This window comes from Scyliorhinus canicula, chromosome 7 (assembly GCF_902713615.1).
Source record: "Scyliorhinus canicula chromosome 7, sScyCan1.1, whole genome shotgun sequence".
Classification (NCBI taxonomy): Eukaryota; Metazoa; Chordata; class Chondrichthyes; order Carcharhiniformes; family Scyliorhinidae; genus Scyliorhinus; species Scyliorhinus canicula.
Window position 1 is genome coordinate 61,544,468 of NC_052152.1, and position 18,834 is coordinate 61,563,301.

The following is an 18,834-nucleotide window of genomic DNA, read 5'->3' on the forward strand; positions in this document are numbered from 1 at the left end:
TTGGTAGCCCAGAGACAGATCTTGTTGGGGTGGAGTGACTCGGGGCTGCCAGGCCCAGGTGTGTGGGTGAGCAACCTCGTGGAATTCCTCAGTTTGGAAAAGTGGGTTGAGGGTAACAGAAGGGAGGGTGGGGAGCGGGGTGTTGGTTATTTATTTGTTGTAAGATTTTGTGTTGTTCTATTTGGTCTGTGTGTGTTTGATATATATTGTGTGTGTGTGTGTGTGTGTATAGTATACATGTGTGTGTATATATATATATATATATATTATATATATATATATTTTATATATATATATAAGTATATGTGTACAAATACCTTAATAAAAACATTTTAATAAAAACTATGGGATGAGAGTGTGATACACTGCTGGAAGAATGAACAAACACTGTGGGAATTTTAATCTTTGCGTTAAACGTCGAAATTTACTTGAGAATTTTCACTCTGCAGTAAATCAACCAGTCAGAATTAGAGTGCAACCAATATGGTGGGATATTGAGTTTTAAGAAGAGTTTAAGGTGGGATATAGCATTACTAGTTATACTGCAAGAACATAGAACCATGACAACTAGTAGGCAGCGACCCGATCAGGCACGATGGTACAATGGCTTGCACTGCTGCCTCACAGCTCCAGGGACCTGGGTGCGATTCCCATCTTGGGTGACTGTTTGGAGTTTTCACGTTCTCGGAGTGTCTGCGTAGGCTTCCTCTGGGTGCGCAAGTTTCCTCCTCTGGGTGCTCCAGTTTCCTCCCACAGTTCAAGGATGTGCAAATCTAGGTGGATTGATCAGGCTAAATTGTCCTTTGGCATCTAAATGTTATGATGTGGAGATGCCGGCGTTGGACTGGGGTGAGCACAGTAAGAAGTCTTACAACACCAGGTTAAAGTCCAACAGGTTTGTTTCAAACACGAGCTTTCGGAGCACGGCTCCTTCTTCAGGTGATTCACCTGAAGAAGGAGCCGTGCTCCGAAAGCTCGTGTTTGAAACAAACCTGTTGGACTTTAACCTGGTGTTGTAAGACTTCTTACTGTGCTCACCCCAGTCCAACGCCGGCATCTCCACATCATGGCTACCATTGACACCGCAAACTGCCGGCTCAAAGTGGAGAGGATCTCCAGGAAGATCGCGGATTCACCTGAAGAAGGAGCCGTGCTCCGAAAGCTCGTGTTTGAAACAAACCTGTTGGACTTTAACCTGGTGTTGTAAGACTTCTTACTATCTAAATGTTAGACAGGGTTGCCTGGGTGGGGGTGCTCTTTCGGAAGGTTGGTGAAGACTTAATGGGCCAAATGGCCTCCTTTTGCACTGTAGGGATTCTATGAGAGATTCTATTTACGAACAGCTCATTGTTGCTTCACTTTTTCTCTTAGGACTCACATCGTCTTGCCTTCTGGGATCCTTCCGAAAGGTTTTCTTCAGAGCTTTGTCCATCACCTATTGCAGTGAACCCTCCCAAAGGGTTCTCTTTTTCAGGGCTGGATGCCTGGATGGATTATTGAAAAAGCCTTTTAGTCCTGGCTTCAAAGTCTTTAATCTAATCTCTGGGTTAAACATCTGTCTTTTTATGTCATTCACCTCCCATTACTCTTTTGGACCTTGTGTATGGTTCATATGACCATATTTGGTCATTCTTACTTCCTTATCAGCTCTCAAGTTTAGACTAATTTCACTCCCATAGCATCCCACAATTTGTGAGACCTGCTAATAAACATTTATGATGGCCGTTCAGTACAGCTGTTCTGCGCTCTTATCAGGCTGTTGAACCAGACACATTTAATGTCTCCACATATTACTGTATACATACAAACCTTGTTCTTAATTTCTAATTATTTCCAATTTCTAACAATTCACATAATAGCACAAGAAAGTAGGAGATGAGAATATTGCTTCCACTAGTTGTATAAAAGGCAATATAAAAAATGAAATACCAATGAAATTTATATCTTTCCTGAATGGTTAGTCATTTAGACTTACCAATTTTTCAACACAAGGAAAATCTCATTGGAATGAATGGCACCTAAATTGTATCCATTGTGATACTTGTAATGCTTACTTCTGAACTATTATCTTTCATCATTTAGCAGTTAACAGCAGTGCTAAATGAACAGAATGTTCCCCCAGTTAAATATTGGGAAGACTGAAGCCATTGTTTTCGATCCTCACTTCAGACTCGCTAGCTATGGATTCTATTCCTCTCCCAAGGCGATAGTGAGATTAAGCCAGCTTCTTTGCAATCTCAGTCGGTTTTATTTAATTCCGAGATGAGTGTCTAATCTCATATTTGCACCATCGCTAAGACTATCTATTTTCAACTTCGTATCATCGCTCAACTTGCCCCTCAGCTTCTACTAAAATTCACATCTCTGTCTTTGTATGCTCTAGATTCCACCATTCCAACGCACTCCTGGCATGTCTGTCACATTCTACCCTCTTGAGGTAATCCAAATCTCGATTGCCTTTCTCTTAACTTGCAGCAAGCCCTGTTCCCCTATTAACTCTGAGCTGACAGACCTGTGTTGACTCCCGGTCAAACAAGATCCTGATATTAAAATTCTCATCCTCGCTTTCCAATCCCTCCATGGCCTCACCTATACTTATCTCTGTAATCTCTTCCAGCCTCAAAATCCACCTATACTCTTCTAGTTCTGGTCTTTCATGTAAATCCGGATGAACCTTCAGTTGCCTGGGTCGCACGCACTGTCATGCCCTTCCTACACCTCTGTGCCTCTATCACAGTTTCCTATTTTGAGACACTCCTTAAAACTTACCTCTTTTGCCAAATTTTTGGTCATCTGACCTGATGTCCTTCCACATGATTATGTGCCATACTTTGTTTTGTGATGCTTTTGTGAAGCGTCCTGTAATGTCTAAGTAAAGGTGCCATATAAATATAGGTCACTGTTGTTCCACTGAAAGCAGTAGGCAATAATGCTGCACGTGAAGCCATAACTACTGTGTTTCCCAAGTCTATGTTGAATGACACAGCCAAAATACTGCAGATGCTGGAAATCTGAAATAAGAACAGAAAATGCTGGAAATGCTCAGCAAGGCAGGTAGCACCTTTGGACAGAGAAACACAGCTAACTTTCAGGTAGATGACATAGTAGCAGAAATGCTGCAAAAAAGACAATTGAGACATCAAGGAGGAGATTTACCATGCAATCAGTTTTTTTTATAATTTTGCAATCATTTTAATTTCTTTCCTCTTTTAATATGCTCCTTAATGCCTACATTTTCTGATAATTTACCCCAATATCTCCCTTGTGTGCCTCAGAGCCAAATTGTGCATTAATCCTCCTGTGGTTCTGCTTAGTGCATTTTATGACGTTAAAGGTGCTGTCGAAGTGGAAGGTTTTGTTGTTGTGGATCAGGTGTGGGGTGGAATGTTTTCCTTGAATCTTTAGGGTCGAGGCTTTTTCCTTGTGTATGTATTTTTAAATTGTTAACTCTTTCTTTACCATCACCAATTATTTATATCTGAAAACATATTAACTAGATTATTTCAAGAAAATAAAATACTCTTGCAGCTGGATATTTGGTCATGATCATTTGATGAATATTTTACTCCCAGGCTGCCACCACTAATGCTTGTCATTAGTTACTATGGCATGATTTTTCCTATTCCAGTCTCGCACAAAAGGATCCTGTTAGATGTATTTGAACTCAGCATTTCATTGCAGAAGATCTGAAGGGATTATGGGAAGGGCTGCAGCTCCAGTATACTATGTAATTTTGTGAGCTTCACATTGGGGATGTTAAAAAACAAAACAAATTTGAGACGGTAAGATCAAAGCAGGAAATTAGATGAGTTGATTTTGGGGAACATTATACGCATTGAACAATACCTGCCTTCTTTCATCAATTAATTTAGACATGGGAGACAGACAGATCATATGTTCAGAGATGTGCATGTTGAGGAACAATGTGAAGTATGGAATCAAGCGACACATGAAGCATATTTATTTTTTTTAACAGAAAATGGCAAGTTATATATCTTCGGGAGCAACAATTGGGGTCAGCTAGGTTTGGGAACAAAGAACACCATCAACAAGCCCACTTGTGTAAAAGGTAAGGCTTTTTGCCCGGACCCTCCTTTGCATCCTTATAGCATCCGGAGTTCTTGGATTCCATAGCTTTTAATTGATTTGACAGAAACAATGACATATGAAGCTCGGGTAGTTCCTGAATGTAATTTATGGTTTCTAAAAACAATATGGCAGAAGTATGACAGCACATTTATTCTGACTTTTCTTGTGCGGAAAATTCTCCAATACTGCCATTATACTTGTTTTCTATATTTAGTAATATCAAAATATGAGAAATTAAGCTTAAATCTATGTTTTAATATTGTTAGGAACTGGGGTGGGATTCTCTCAGCCGGGGGCCAGGCCGAAGGTTCCCGCGACTGGTGCGAATTGCGTCACGCTGCCCTGATGCCGGCACGCGATTCTCCGCTCATCGGAAAATTGGCGTCAGCGTGGTTGGCGCGGCGCCAGTCGGGGGCCGCTCTACGCGGCCAGCCGCCAATTCTCGGCCCAGGATTTGCCGAGCGGCCGTTGTGAAAACGGTGAGTCCTGCCGGCGCTGCTCTCAGCCGGCGGGAACTCGGCGTGGAAGGGTCGGGGGCGACCTTGAGGGGGAGGGGGAGTGGGGTCAGATCCCGGGGTGGCTCCAATGTGGCCTGGCCCGCGATCGGGTCCCACTGATCAGCGGGCCGGCCTCTCTGCCCGAGGGCCTTGTTTCTTCCCGCCGGCCCCTGTAGCCCTGCACCATGTTGCGTCGGGGCCACTATGCATGTGCGTGTTGGCGCCAGTGCCACTGTGCATGCGCAGATCCTGCGGTGCCCAGTTTGTGCCAGGATCAGCAGCTGGAGCGGCGTGAACTACTCCAGTGCTGTGCTGGTCCCCTATAGTGGCCAGAATTAGTTGTGGGGTCGGCCCGTTCATGCCGTCGTAAAACGCGACGGCGTTTATGACGGTGTGGGCACTCTGCCGCAGGATTAGAGAATCCCGTCCCAGGTTGGGGACTAGAAACTTTTTTTCTAAAAGAGAAAATTTGAAATCCCAGATATTTACCAAGTGAATAAAGCCACAAGATTCCATGGTTCAAAAAACAAACCGAAGAATACTTATTGCATGTGAGTCAACAAAGCAAGCTGTCTACACTATCTATCCTACATTCTAGCATCCAGAACTAACATGAGTTATACAAGAATTAAATGACAGAAAAAACCAAAACAAATCCTATGAATATTCCTAGCAGCCCACCCAGACATCAGTGATCACTGTGAATCACAACGCCCTTCCAACTCTGCCTTTCTCATGAGGGATTTCAGCTCCTCTCCTTCAAAGATTTAGCCTCTGATTTCCCTTCAACAACAGCTTGAACTGAGCCTGGAGCCCTCTTACTTCTACATGAATTGTCAGGCAACACGACTCAGAATGCCCCAACATGACTCAGAATGCCCCAACCACTGTTCACACCGAGCTGCTCAATCTCTCTTCCCAAGACTGCATCCTACTGGGTTGACCAGGCTACACTCCAGCAATTGATCACCAGCACAATCCCATCTGCACTGAACAGACAATCATGCTCCGTTTTCTTAACCCCAGCTCCCAGCTTCACAGAGCTGGCATTTCTTTAGCTTCACAGAGCAAGCACCTCTTCAGCTTCATGGAGCAAACACCTCCCAGGCTTTTCCTGTGCCCCATATCCTCAGTCGTACTGCTGCCAACTTCCTTCTGCGAAATCGTGTCATGTAGTCTCTCTCTTTACACTGCACACTAGGTTTTTTTGGGGCCATCTCCCCCTGTGGGAGATGGCCAAGTCCTTCAGCTTCTTTTCTGAAGCAGGTTCTGGAGGCTGGTGCTTTCCGACTGCTGCTGGAACTGAATGCAGTGTGAATGAGGCTCTCAAGTCTGCGACAAAAAATTGCTCCAACCCACCCCTAAGCGACTATCATGGGAGACCTGGAAATGGAGCATGTGTGGCCTGTCTCTCTGCTGCACTTAGCACATGCCCCTAGCATGCTGGGAGCTGTAGTATTTAACCTCCACCCTGAAAAGACACAGAAGCAATTTAAAGAGATGGGTTCCCTCACAATATGTCAATACCCACCATTTTTATGTCAATACTTTAATTTGCTCCTGCCAGCAGTGAGATAATACAAGCATCATGTTTCATCATTGTGTTAATACTGCTCAGAGCGTTCTCCAGAGATAATCCACGTTTGGAAAATCTAGAACGGTAAATCTGGATATTTTCACAGTTCGGGCATGAGAGATCGCAAATTAGGGAATGCGCAAAGGTTCCGCAAAAAACATTTGCAGAATTAATATCTGATATTAATGATTCCCAACATTGTCTGATTGCATAGGGTTTAATATGATCATAATAATGCAGTGACCATAACATAATAAAGCTTAATATGAGGTGGCACATACCGCTGCCGCAGAAAAAGAAATGTGAATGAGTTAGAATTCTATACTGTCGTACCTTTTGTAAGGAAAGGCTATATTAGATTTTCCTGACGTCTACTAATGATTTCTCTGGATATTAATAAGTAACGTAATCATTTCATCTTTGGCTGTTAATCAAGTCTAAATCAATTTAATAATGTGACTGGTCTGTTGAGCCAAGACTGACCCTGCAGTGATCGGCAATTTCAGGATTAAATAAATGGGGAATTAAAAACATGCATTCTGTTTCAGAAAACTTCAGCCATTTGAAATAACGTGGAAAACAGCTTGTTCTGAAAAAGGAATTATCTGGGTGTACATCATCCAACTTAATTGATATTAATGAGATAGAAACCAAGGTTTCATTTGGTGGAACAGAAATTATATGGAAAGAGTGAAACAATGGATGAAAGAAAAAAGTGAATTATACTTGTTAACCGACCAAAAATGGGCTTGTTAATCAAGGAAAACAAATGTTATTGGTTTATATGTGGACATGCATTTTAACTTTTATACAAGTAACGCAGAATTGTCACATGGGAGTGAAAAATTTATCTCACAGGCAATTTGCAATTAGTATTTTGATTGTAGGCACCTAAGATACAGATCTCTGTAGAGTAACATATTTGAATCTCCAACCAAACACATTATTTCTGGTTCTAAGTATTACCCTTTAAGAACATGTTTCAGTACTGTTACAAGTACTGTGCAGTATTTTTAATGAAGCAATGACACATGACTTCAATGGCTAAGCACGTTTGGGAATAAATAATAAATAAGAATGTCATCTCCAACACTTTTGTGTCCTGGGCATGCCCCCAGATGCTTTGCAGCCAATGAATTGTATTTGAAGCGTAGCTACATAAGCAAATCCTTGGTCTCACACTTAGTACAGAGAGCCATGACCAATTTTAGTTGTATTGGGTTGAGGAATAAATCTTGGTCAGGACATTGGGAAACATTATTTTCTTCAAATAATGGCATTGGACCTTTTATGTCCACCTAAAGAGACAAACAGAATTTGGCTTAACATTTTAACTGAGAAATGCCACCAAACAATAAAGCCCTAGTCTCTAAATTGCACCAAAATGTTAGGTCAGAATGTTTGTGTATGTCCACAATGGGGCTTGAATTCGGAACTTCTGACTCAAATGAAAGCACCACCACTGATCCCAGCTGACATTGTTATGCAGCATTGAAAGGCAAGGAAACAACATAAACAGGTCAGTGGTGAGGTGGTGGAAATCCAGCAAATTTGTGTCCAGGACAAATGAAGGAAATTGTAAGACATAAGCATGGAGAGTTCCAACAACATTCCAACAAACTAAACACAGGTTAAGTGACCCTGAATTAACTACTAAAGCAAAACAAAAAAGAAGTTGGTTCAGAGGGTTGTTGCAGACACGATGGGCCGAATGGCCTCCTCCTGCACTGTAGGGATCCTATGATTTCTATGATTCTAAATTCTAGAGGAAGATGAAGAACACGACTATGGAGAATTTGGGACACTGCAAGAAATGTTTAAAACAAGGCTGACAGCTAGAACCAATGAGGGAGACACTAAGTAACATGACCAGATGGCAAACATAACAAGAATTTGTATTCATTTAAATGGCTTTAATAAAATGTTTCCCGGTGTTTCAAAAGAGAGGTTTTTTTTTTAACAAACAATTTTTAATGAGGTATTTTTGGCATAACAAACAACCACGGTACAAAAAAAACCAATAGACTACAAATGACAGTAATCAAAAAAAGCAACCGCTGGAATCCATCTCTCCAAGGCCCGCCTATGTAACCCCCTACTCTATACTACCCTGCTACATATAGAAGTAAGTCATCCCCTTACAGCGATACCCAATTCTCCACCCCCCCCCCCCCCCCCCCCCCCGAACCACCCCTTTCCAGCCCCTAGAAGCTCTCAGAGAAATTGCCCTTCAAAGGCGAGTTAATGGATCTTTAACACCAAGCCGCATGAATTGAGAACAGAAAAACCAAAAGCTTGGTCAGAGTGGTCATTATTATGGGAGGAGTGAGAGGTTGAGAAGTTTTAAGAAGGGCATTCCCGAGTTGGGGTCGGACAGCTGAAGGCATGGCCTCCAATAGTGGAGCAATTAAAATTGGGAGTGTGCAAGAGGCTAGAACTGGAAGAGTGCAGATTTCTCAGAGTGTTGCAGCAATAGGGAGGGCTGAGGTCTCTTAAGAATTTGAAAAGAAGAACAGAATTTATAAATTGCAAGTGTTGCTGGAGCAGTAGTGAGTCTAAGTCCGCGAGTACAGGAGTGATGGGTGATCAAGACTTGACGCGAGTTCCAATGTGGGCAGTAGAAATTTGGATTAACTCAAATTTAAAGAGAGGAAAGGATGTGAGGCTGGCTGAAGGGCATTGTAATACTTAATTCCAGAGGTAACAACGCTTGGATGGGGGTTTCAGCAGCAGAAAAGCTGAGGTGGAGCAAAGTTGGGTCTGGTGAAAGTAGTCCGTCTTTGTGATGACACAGTTGCATGATCAAAAGCTTACCTCCAAGTCAATTCTGTTACCGAGATTGTGAATGGTCTGGTTCAACCACAAGCAGTTGTCGAGGGAAGGAGTTTGTGGCAGAGATCAAATGTGACAATATGATATTATTAAAAAGGGTAAGATGTATTAGAAATTAATTGAGACCTATTAATGGTGAAAAAGGGGTTTAAATTGACCTAGAAGTATTTGTTAATGGAGATGAGTTGTTTGCCATCCATCACAGGATCTAGAATAACAATCATATCATTTGCATGAATGTCACAGATAGCCTTAAAGCACTCAAAACCAGTCAACCCCTAGGAACGAATGCTGTAATTGTGGGGATGTTCAGTGGGAACAACATTTGTAAACTATTCGGATGGAGTTATTGAATACTGAACTAAGCCAATGTGAAACAAGCCAATGTGGTGCCTCTTTTTGTGAAAAGCAATGAATAGGCGAGTCTTGCGATGGTTTCAGGCAAAATAATGGAATTGAGATGAATAATCTATTATATGGCACAGTTTCAGAAAGGAGAGATTGTCTCTTCTTTTTTAAGGATACAACAATTCGGGTTAGTTTTGGAAAGTCCTCTGGTATTGTAACCGTAGACTTCTGGAAAGTATTTTATAATATAATTGGAGAGAAAGAGGAAACAACAGAGGAGTTGACAGTTTTTTTTTGCAAGATTAAAGGCAGCAATTTGAAGGATCCCAAGGCCATGCCAGAGGATAAGGAAGATTCAACATGTCAACAAACATCTGAGTTAAGAAAAGTTGTCGTGTCATTAGGTACTTCCACATGAGGGTGCAAGAGAGTAGGCAATGGACTCATGAAAGAGAAAACTTATTAGTAGTAGTGGAATTGGAGGAGAATATGTGGATTGGCCACGCTAATTGCCCCTTGATTTAAAAAAAATTGTATGTTCAGCGTCATCATTTGTATAGTGCATTTACACTGCTAAATGGGATAGATTTCGAACAAATGTAGCAACTCAAAACTGGATTTCTGTGGGCCATCAGCAACAGAATTTTATGCAACCAGTCATGGATTGGCATATCCATAACTCCATCATTACCGTCGAACCAGAGCATCAACCCTGGTTAAATGAAGAGTGCAGGGGGACAAGCCAGGAGCAATACCAGGCACACTTAAAAATGAGGTGTGAACAGGGTGAAGCCACAACACAGGACACCTGTGTGCTAAATAGCAAAAACAGCATTTGATAGACTTAGCTAAGTGATTCCGCAACCAACGGATCAGATCTAAGTTAATGCAGTCTTGGCAAATCCAGTCATGGCGGTGGACAATTAAACAACTCACTGGAGGAGGAGGCTCCACTAATATCCCTATCCTCAATGATGGGAGAAGGCCAACACATTTGTGCAAAAGTCCAGGCTGAAATATTTACAACAATCTTCATCCAAAAGTGCTGCGTCCACAATCTAGCTCAACCTCCTCCTGATGTCCCCTGCATCAGAGATGCCAGTCTCCAGCCAATTCAATTCACAGCATGATGGCACAGTGGTTAGCACTGCAGCTTCACAGCGTCAGGGACTCTGGTTTCATTCCAGCCTTGAGTGAATGTCTGTGTGGAGTTTTCACTTTCTCCCTGTGTCTGCGTGGGTTTCCACCAGGTTCTCTGGTTTCAAACAAAGAACAAAGAAAGTTACAGCACAGGAACAGGCCCTTCGGCCCTCCTAGCCTGCGCCGATCCAGATCCTTTATCTAAACCTGTCGCCTACAAGGATCTACTTCCCGCTGTTCCCCGCCCGTTCATATGTCTGTCTAGATGCATCGTAAATGATGCTATCGTGCCTGCCTCTATCACCTCCGCTGGCAAAGCATTCCAGGCACCCACCACCCTCTGCATAAAAAAACTTGCCACGAACATCTCCCTTAAATTTTCCCTCTCTCACCTTGAAATCGTGACCCCTTGTAATTGACACCCCCTCTCTTGGAAAAAGCTTGTTGATATCCACTCTGTCCATACCCCTCATAATTTTGTAGACCTCAATCAGGTCCCCCCTCAACCTCTGTTTTTCCACGAAAACAATCCTAATCTACTCAACCTTTCTTCGTAGCTAGCACCCTCCATACCAGGCAACATCCCGATGAACCTCCTCTGCACCCTCTCTAAAGCATCCACATCCTTCTGGTAATGTGGCGACCAGAACTGCACGCAGTATTCCAAATGTGGCCTAACCAAAGTCCTATACATCTGTAACATGACCTGCTGACTCTTGTACTCAATACCCCGTCCGATGAAGGCAAGCATGCTGTATGCCACCTTGACCACTCTATCGACCTGCGTTGCCACCTTCAGGGTACAATGGACCTGAACTCCCAGATCTCTCTGTACATCAATTTTCCCCAGGACTCTTCCATTAAAGAAGAACCAGACAACATGCCTCAATGACTACCGCCCAGTGGCCCTGATGTCAGAAGTGCTTCGAGAGGCTGATAATGAAGCGCATCACCTCCATACTCCCGGAACGCCTTGACCCACTTCAATTCGCATACCGTCGCAACCGGTCCACATCAGACGCCATTTCCCTGGCCCTACACACATCCCTAGAGCATCTCGAAAACAAGGACTCCTACATCAGACTCCTATTTATTGACTACAGCTCCGCCTTCACCATAATCTCAGCCAAACTCATATCAAAGCTCCAAAACCTTGGACTTGGCTCTCCACTCTGCAACTGGATCCTTGACTTTCTGACCAACAGACCACAATCAGTAAGAATGAAAACCAACACCTCCTCCACAATAGTCCTCAATACCGGTGCCCTGCAAGACTGCGTACTTAGCCCCCTACTCTACTCCCTGTACACATACGACTGCGTGGCAAAACTTGGTTCCAACTCCATCTACAAGTTTGCTGACGATACGGCCATAGTGGGCCGGATCTCGAATAACGACGAGTCCGAATACAGGAGGGAGATAGAGAACTTAGTGGAGTGGTGTAACGACAACAATCTCTCCCTTAATGCCACCAAAACTAAAGAGCTGGTCATCGAATTCAGGAAGCAAAGTACTGTACACACCCCTGTCAGCATCAACGGGGCCGAGGTGGAGATGGTTAGCAGTTTCAAATTCCTAGGGGTGCACATCACCAAAAATCTGTCCTGGTCCACTCACGTCGACGCTATCACTAAGAAAGCACAACAGCGCCTATACTTCCTCAGGAAACTAAGGAACTTTGGCACGTCCACATTAACCCTTACCAACTTTTACAGATGCACTATAGAAAGCATCCTATCGGGCTGCATCACAGCCTGGTATGGCAACTGCTCGGCCCAGGACCGCAAGGAACTTCAGAGAGTCGTGAATACCGCCCAGTCCATCACACGAACCTGCCTCCCATCCATGGACTCCATCTACACCTCCCGCTGCTGGGAGAAAGCGGGCAGCATAATCAGGGATCCCTCCCACCCGGCTTATTCACTTTTCCAACTTCTTCCATTGGGCAGGAGATACAGAAGTCTGAGAACACGCACAAACAGACTCAAAAACAGCTTCTTCCCCACTGTCACCAGACTCCTAAATGACCCTCTTATTGACTGACCTCATTAACACTACACCCTGTATGCTTCAGCCGATGCCAATGCTTATGTAGTTACATTGTATATCTTGTGTTGCCCTATTATGAATTCTCATGTATTTTCTTGAATTTTGTTGAATTCCATTTTCTTCCATGTACTGAATGATCTGTTGAGCTGCTTGCAGAAAAATACTTTTCACTGTACCTCGGTACACGTGGCAATAAACAAATCCAATCCAATCCATTGACCGTATAGTCCGCTCTTGAATTAGATCTTCCAAAATGCATCACCTCACATTTGCCTGGATTGAACTCCATCTGCCATTTCTCTGCCCAACTCTCCAATCTATCTATATTTTGCTGTATTCTCTGACAGTCCTCCTTGGTATCTGCAACTCCACCAATCTTAGCATCATCTGCAAACTTGCTAATCAGACCACCTATACCTTCGTCCAGATCATTTATGTATATCACAAACAACAGTGGTCCGAGCACGGATCCCTGTGGAACACCACTAGGCACCGTTATCCATTTTGAGACACTCCCTTCCACCACTACTCTCTGTCTCCTATTGCCCCACTACTCTCCGTCTCCTGTTTCCTCCCACAGTCTAAAGATGTGCATGTTGGGTGGATTGGTCATGCTAAATTACCCCTTAGTGTTGAAAGATTTGGTGGGGTCATGGGATAGGGCAGAGGAGTGGGACTAAGTCGGGTCCTCTTTCGGAGGGTTGGTGCAGACTCGATGGGCCGATTGGCCTCCTTCTGCACTGTGGGGATTCTATGGATTTTTGGAATATTCCATGTGTTATGAAGAACAGCTGAAGGCACCAGATACAGTGAAGACTATGGACCCTGACAACATTCTAGTAATAGTACTGAATATTTGTGCTCAGGACTAGCTGCGCCCTCGCCAAGCTCTTCTAGTACAGCCATACCAATGGCATCTACCCGGCAATGTTGTGAACTGCCCAGGCTCTCCCATTTAAAAAGCAGAACAAATCCATCCTGGTCAATTACCATCCCATCTGTCTACTCTCGATCATCAGCAAAGTGATGAAAAGGGTCATTGACAATGCTAACGAGCTGCACCTTCTCAGCAATAACCTCAGCTCACTAAATTTAGCTTATAGCCCGAGAAGCCCCCAAATTCCGCTAACAGCTCCATCACCCCCGGCATTCCCCCCTCTGGGTCCGCCACATACAACAGCAGGTCGTCCGCATACAGCGATGCCCGATGTTCCTCCCCACCCCGCACCAAACCCCTCCATCTCCCTGACTCCCTCAACGCCATAGCCAGAGGTTCAATCGCCAGTGCAAAGAGCAAGGGGGACAGGGGGCACCCCTGCCTGGTCCCACGATAGAGTCTAAAGTACTCCGATCTCCTTCCATTTGTAACTACACTCGCCATCGGAGCCGCGTAGAGCAGCCTCACCCATTTGATGAATCCCTCCCCAAATCCAAACCGCTCTAGCACCTCCCACAGGTACCCCCACTCAGCTCTATCAAACGCTTTCTCTGCGTCCAGCGCCACCACTATCTCCGCCTCCCCCTCCACTGCCGGCATCATGATAACATTTAGCAGTCTCCGCACATTCGTGTTGAGCTGCCGCCCCTTGACAAATACTGTCTGATCTTCGTGCATCACCTCTGGCACATAATCCTCTATCCTGGTGGCCAGGATCTTCGCCAGCAACTTGGCGTCTACATTGAGGAGCGAGATAGGCCTGTATGATCCACACTGCAAGGGGTCCTTATCCCGCTTTAGGATCAAAGAGATCAGTGCCCGCGACATCGTCGGGGGCAAAGCCCCCCCCTCCCATGCCTCGTTGAAGGCTCGCACCAACAGGGGGCCCACAAGGTCCGCCTACTTTTTGTAAAATTCCACCAGGAACCCGTCCGGCCCCGGGGCCTTACCTGACTGCATTTGTCCAATCCCCCTGACTAGCTCCTCCAACTCTATCGGTGCCCCCAGCCCCTCTACCAGCCCCTCTTGAACCCTTGGGAAACATAGCCTGTTCATGAAGCTCTCCATCCCCTCTCTCCCCATCGGAGGTTACGACCGGTACAGTTCCTCGTAAAAGTCCCTAAAGACCCCGTTTACTTCTGTCCCCTTCTGCACTACATTTCCACCCCCATCCTTCACTCCACCAATTTCCCTAGCCGCATCCCGCCTACGGAGCTGATGCGCCAACATCCTGCTCGCCTTCTCCCCATACACATATACCGCGCCCTGCGCCCTCCTCCACTGTGTCTCCGCCTTTGTGGTGGTCAGCAAGTCAAATTTGGCCTGCAAACTGTGCCGTTCCCCCAGCAACCCTTCCTCCGGTGCCTCCGCATATCTCCTGTCCACATCCAGGCGCTCCCCCACCAGTCTCTCCCTCTCCTTCCTCTCCCTCCTTTCCCTGTGGGCCCGGATGGAGATCAGCTCCCCCCCGGATCACTGCTTTCAGAGCCTCCCAGACCAACCCCACCCGGAGCTCCCCCGTATCATTGGTATCCAGATACCCCTCAATGCTTCTCCGAACCCTCCTACACGCCTCCTCATCCGCCAGCATCCCCACATCCAGGCACCAGAGCGGGCGCTGGTCCCGCACCTCCCCATCTCCAGATCAACCCAGTGCGGAGTATGGTCCAAAATTGCTATGGCCGAATACTCGGCATCCTGCACTCTCAAAATCAATCCCCTGCTCAGGACAAAAAAGTCCATCCGGGAATAAACCCTATGGACATGAGAGAAAAAGGAATACTCCCGCGCTCTCGGTCTCCCAAACCTCCAGGGATCCACCCCTCCCATCTGGTCCATGTATCCCCTCAGCACTTTGGCCGCCGCAGGTCTCCTACCCGTCCTTGAACTGGACCGGTCCCGTGTGGGATCCAGCACTGTGTTAAAATCTCCCCCCATGATCAGGCCCCCTGCCTCCAGGTCCGGGATGCGGCCCAACAAGCGCCTCATGAAACCAGCATCATCCCAATTCTGGGCATATACATTAACCAGCACCACCTTCTCTCCCTGCAGCCTACTTTTCACCATGATATATCTGCCCTCCTTGTCCGACACCACCTCAGCCACCTCGAACGCCACCCTCTTCCCCACCAGAATCGCCACCCCCCGGTTCTTCGCGTCCAATCCTGAGTGATAATCTGCCCCACCCATCCCTTCCTCAGACGAACCTGGTCCGCCACCTTCAGGTGGGTCTCCTGGAGCATAGCCACGTCCGCCTTCAGCCCCTTCAGATGAGAAAGTACCCTGGTTCTCTTAACCGGCCCATTCAGCCCCCTCACGTTCCAGGTAATCAGCCGGATCAGAGGGCAACCTGCCCCCCTCCCCCGCTGGCTAGCCATAGCTTGTCGACTGCTCGCCCCAGGCCAGCTCGCCCTGCCCGACCCGTTCCCCATGGCGATAATGCCTCTCCTCATAGTACTTCCGTGAGTCAGCTGACTTCTGCTGACCCCGGCAGCTCCCCCCAACGCCCATCCCCTCCCGGCATGGGGTCATCCCCCTCTTGCCACACCTCCTTGGCACCGCTTCAGCGCGGGAAAGAAGACCAGTTGAGGCCCCGCCCCCACCGCCAGCTCTACCCCCCCTGCCCCACAGCGCGGGAAACCAGAGGAAAGCCTGCGCTTTCACACTGCCACACCCCACCCTTCTAACGCAGTTCCCCAAAATCCAGTTTCACCCCAACCGCCAGCCCCATACAGAAGAGAACATATAAAACACAAACCCCCGACATTCCCAACCTAACCCACAACCATACCCAACAGACAAACCCACCCGTAAACAGAGCAAAAAGAAAAAACCCAGCATACATAACAGACATGTCGAAGTTAAAAAAGTTGAAAAAACAGCAACAGCGAAAACAGCAACGGCCATAGTATGTCCCCAGACCCTAGTTCGAGTCCAGCTTCTCCGCCTGTACAAAGGCCCACGCCTCCTCCGGGGACTCGAAGTAATGGTGCCGGTCCTTGTATGTCACCCACTGGCACGCAGGCTGCAACATTCCAAACCTGACCTGCTTGGCATGAAGCACCGCCTTCGTCCGGTTGAACCCGGCCCGCCGCTTAGCCACCTCCGCACTCCAGTCCTGGTAGATCCTCACTACCGAATTCTCCCATTTACTGCTCCTCTCTTTCTTGGCCCAGCGCAGCACACACTCCCGGTCACTGAATCGGTGGAACCGCACCAGCACCGCCCTCGGGGGCTCATTTGCCTTGGGCCTCCTGGCCATCACTCTGTGAGCTCCCTCAAGCTCCAGTGGCAAATGGAAGGACCCCGCTCCCATCAACGAGTTCAGCATCGTAGTCACGTACACCGGGAGATCCGACCCCTCCAGCCCCTCCGCCAGGCCCAGGATCCTCAAATTCTTTCGCCTCGTGCAAACGTCCAGCTCCTCCAAGCGGTCTTGCCACTTTTTATGAAGTGCCTCGTGCAACTCCACTTTCCCCACGAGGACCACGGCCTCCTCCTCCCTTTCAACGGCCTGCTGCTGCAACTCCCGAATAGACACCTCCTGGGCCGCCTGGGTCCCAAGCAGCTTGTTTGTAGTTGCATTCATGGAGTCCAGCAACTCAGCCTTCAGCTCCGCAAAACAATGCAGGAGAGAGGCTTGCTGCTCCTGCGCCCACTTCCACCAGTCCTCGGGTGTTCCGCCGGCCGCCATTTTGTTCTTCTTCCCCCGTTTTTTTTGGGGAGCTGCTGCAGCTTCTTCCTTCGTCCCACTCCGGGTGAGCACCATCAATTGTGGGGAAAGCTCCTCCAGACACCTTCCCCCACCGGGATGCGTTAAACAGCGCCATTTGGGGCCCTCAAATCGGCCCAAAAGTCCCTAAATAGCGGGAGCTGCCGAACATGCGGCTTAGCTCCACATAGCCGCAACCGGAAGTCCAGGACAAATAAACTTGATTGACACCCCAACCACCACTTTCAAAATCCAACATCCACTCCCTCCACTGCTGATGCACAGTGGCAGCAGTGTGCACCATCTATAAGAGGCACTGCAGCAACTTGCCAAGGCTCCTTTGGCAGCACCTTCCAAACCTCTGACCTCTACCACCTAGGACGAGAGCAGCAGATGCTTGGGAACACCACCACCTGTAAGTTCCCCTCCAACCTATACAGCATCCTAATTTAGAATTATATTGCCATTCCTTCATTGTTGTTGGGTCAAAATCCTGCAATTCCTTCTCTAACAGCACTGTAGGTTTACTTACATGGACTGCAGCGCTTCAAAAAGGCAGCTCGCCACCATCTTGTCAAACGCAATTTGGGATGGGTAATAAAAATGCTGGCCTAGGCTATGACACCCACATCCTGTGAAATCATTTTTAAAAATTGATTGGTATTGTAAATAATACCATGAATCTCTTGAAACATGCCTATACGAGAAATATGATAGTAACGCTATTAAATTGTTAGAAACGGAGCAATAATAGTTTGAGTGCGATTTATTTCTCATTTGCAAAATTGTAATGTGTTTGTGTTAAAGCTTAACGCAAAGAAAATAAACTGCCCCGTTGGAGCAAAATTATTTACTTATGAACAATATAGATTGCAGTTTGAAGATGAGAACAGGATTTTGTATTAAATATGTGTTCTGTTTCAGCGCTGAAATCAGAGAAAGTGAAACTCGTTGCCTGTGGGAGAAATCACACATTAGTTTGCACAGGTATGATGGGCCAGGTGATGCTGGCTTTTCAAATATATTATTATGAGTATAGATGTTTCAAATTGTAATAAGATTTGGTTTAGATTACAAATGAAGAGGAAATATATTATTAATTCAATAATATTCACTTCCTGTCTACTTTATTGATAATTTTTTCACGTATAAATTCAGACTGACATTTGTAATAGAAACTGCCTGTATTAACTTGTCATACTGTAATTGCAACGTCCTAATAGAGTGGGGCTGCAACATCTCAGTTTTGTACATCCAAAGCACAGAGTCTCACTCTATGCAGATGATCTGCTCCTCTACATCTCGGACCCACAAAGCAGCATGGACGGAATCATCGCGCTCCTGAAAGAGTTTGGAGCCTTCTCAGGCTACAAACTCAACATGAGCAAAAGCGAGATCTTCCCAGTACACCCGCAAGGGGGGGCAGCACTAAAGGGGCTGCCGTTCAAACAAGCCCGACACAAATTCCGCTACCTGGGGATCCAAATAGCCCATGACTGGAAAGGGATCCACAAATGGAACCTCACCAGCCTGACGGAGGAAGTAAAAAAGGACCTGCCAAGATGGAACACACTCCCACTCTCCCTCGCGGGGAGAGTCCAGATGATCAAAATGAACGTACTGCCCAGGTTCCTCTTCCTGTTTAGATCCATTC

The 18,834-nt window shown here is 46.3% G+C and overlaps 1 protein-coding gene across 5 annotated transcripts in view; it reads left to right on the top strand.

Annotated features, from left to right (window-relative positions):
• Positions 1 to 18,834, top strand: part of rpgra (retinitis pigmentosa GTPase regulator a) — a 92,894-nt gene that overhangs the window by 35,059 nt on the left and 39,001 nt on the right. For all 5 annotated transcript variants that reach the window (XM_038802141.1, XM_038802138.1, XM_038802140.1 and 2 more), the window contains 2 exons: positions 3,977 to 4,069; positions 18,105 to 18,167. In XM_038802141.1, coding sequence (XP_038658069.1) covers positions 3,977 to 4,069; positions 18,105 to 18,167 — 156 coding nt within the window. The remainder of the gene's footprint in view (positions 1 to 3,976; positions 4,070 to 18,104; positions 18,168 to 18,834) is intronic.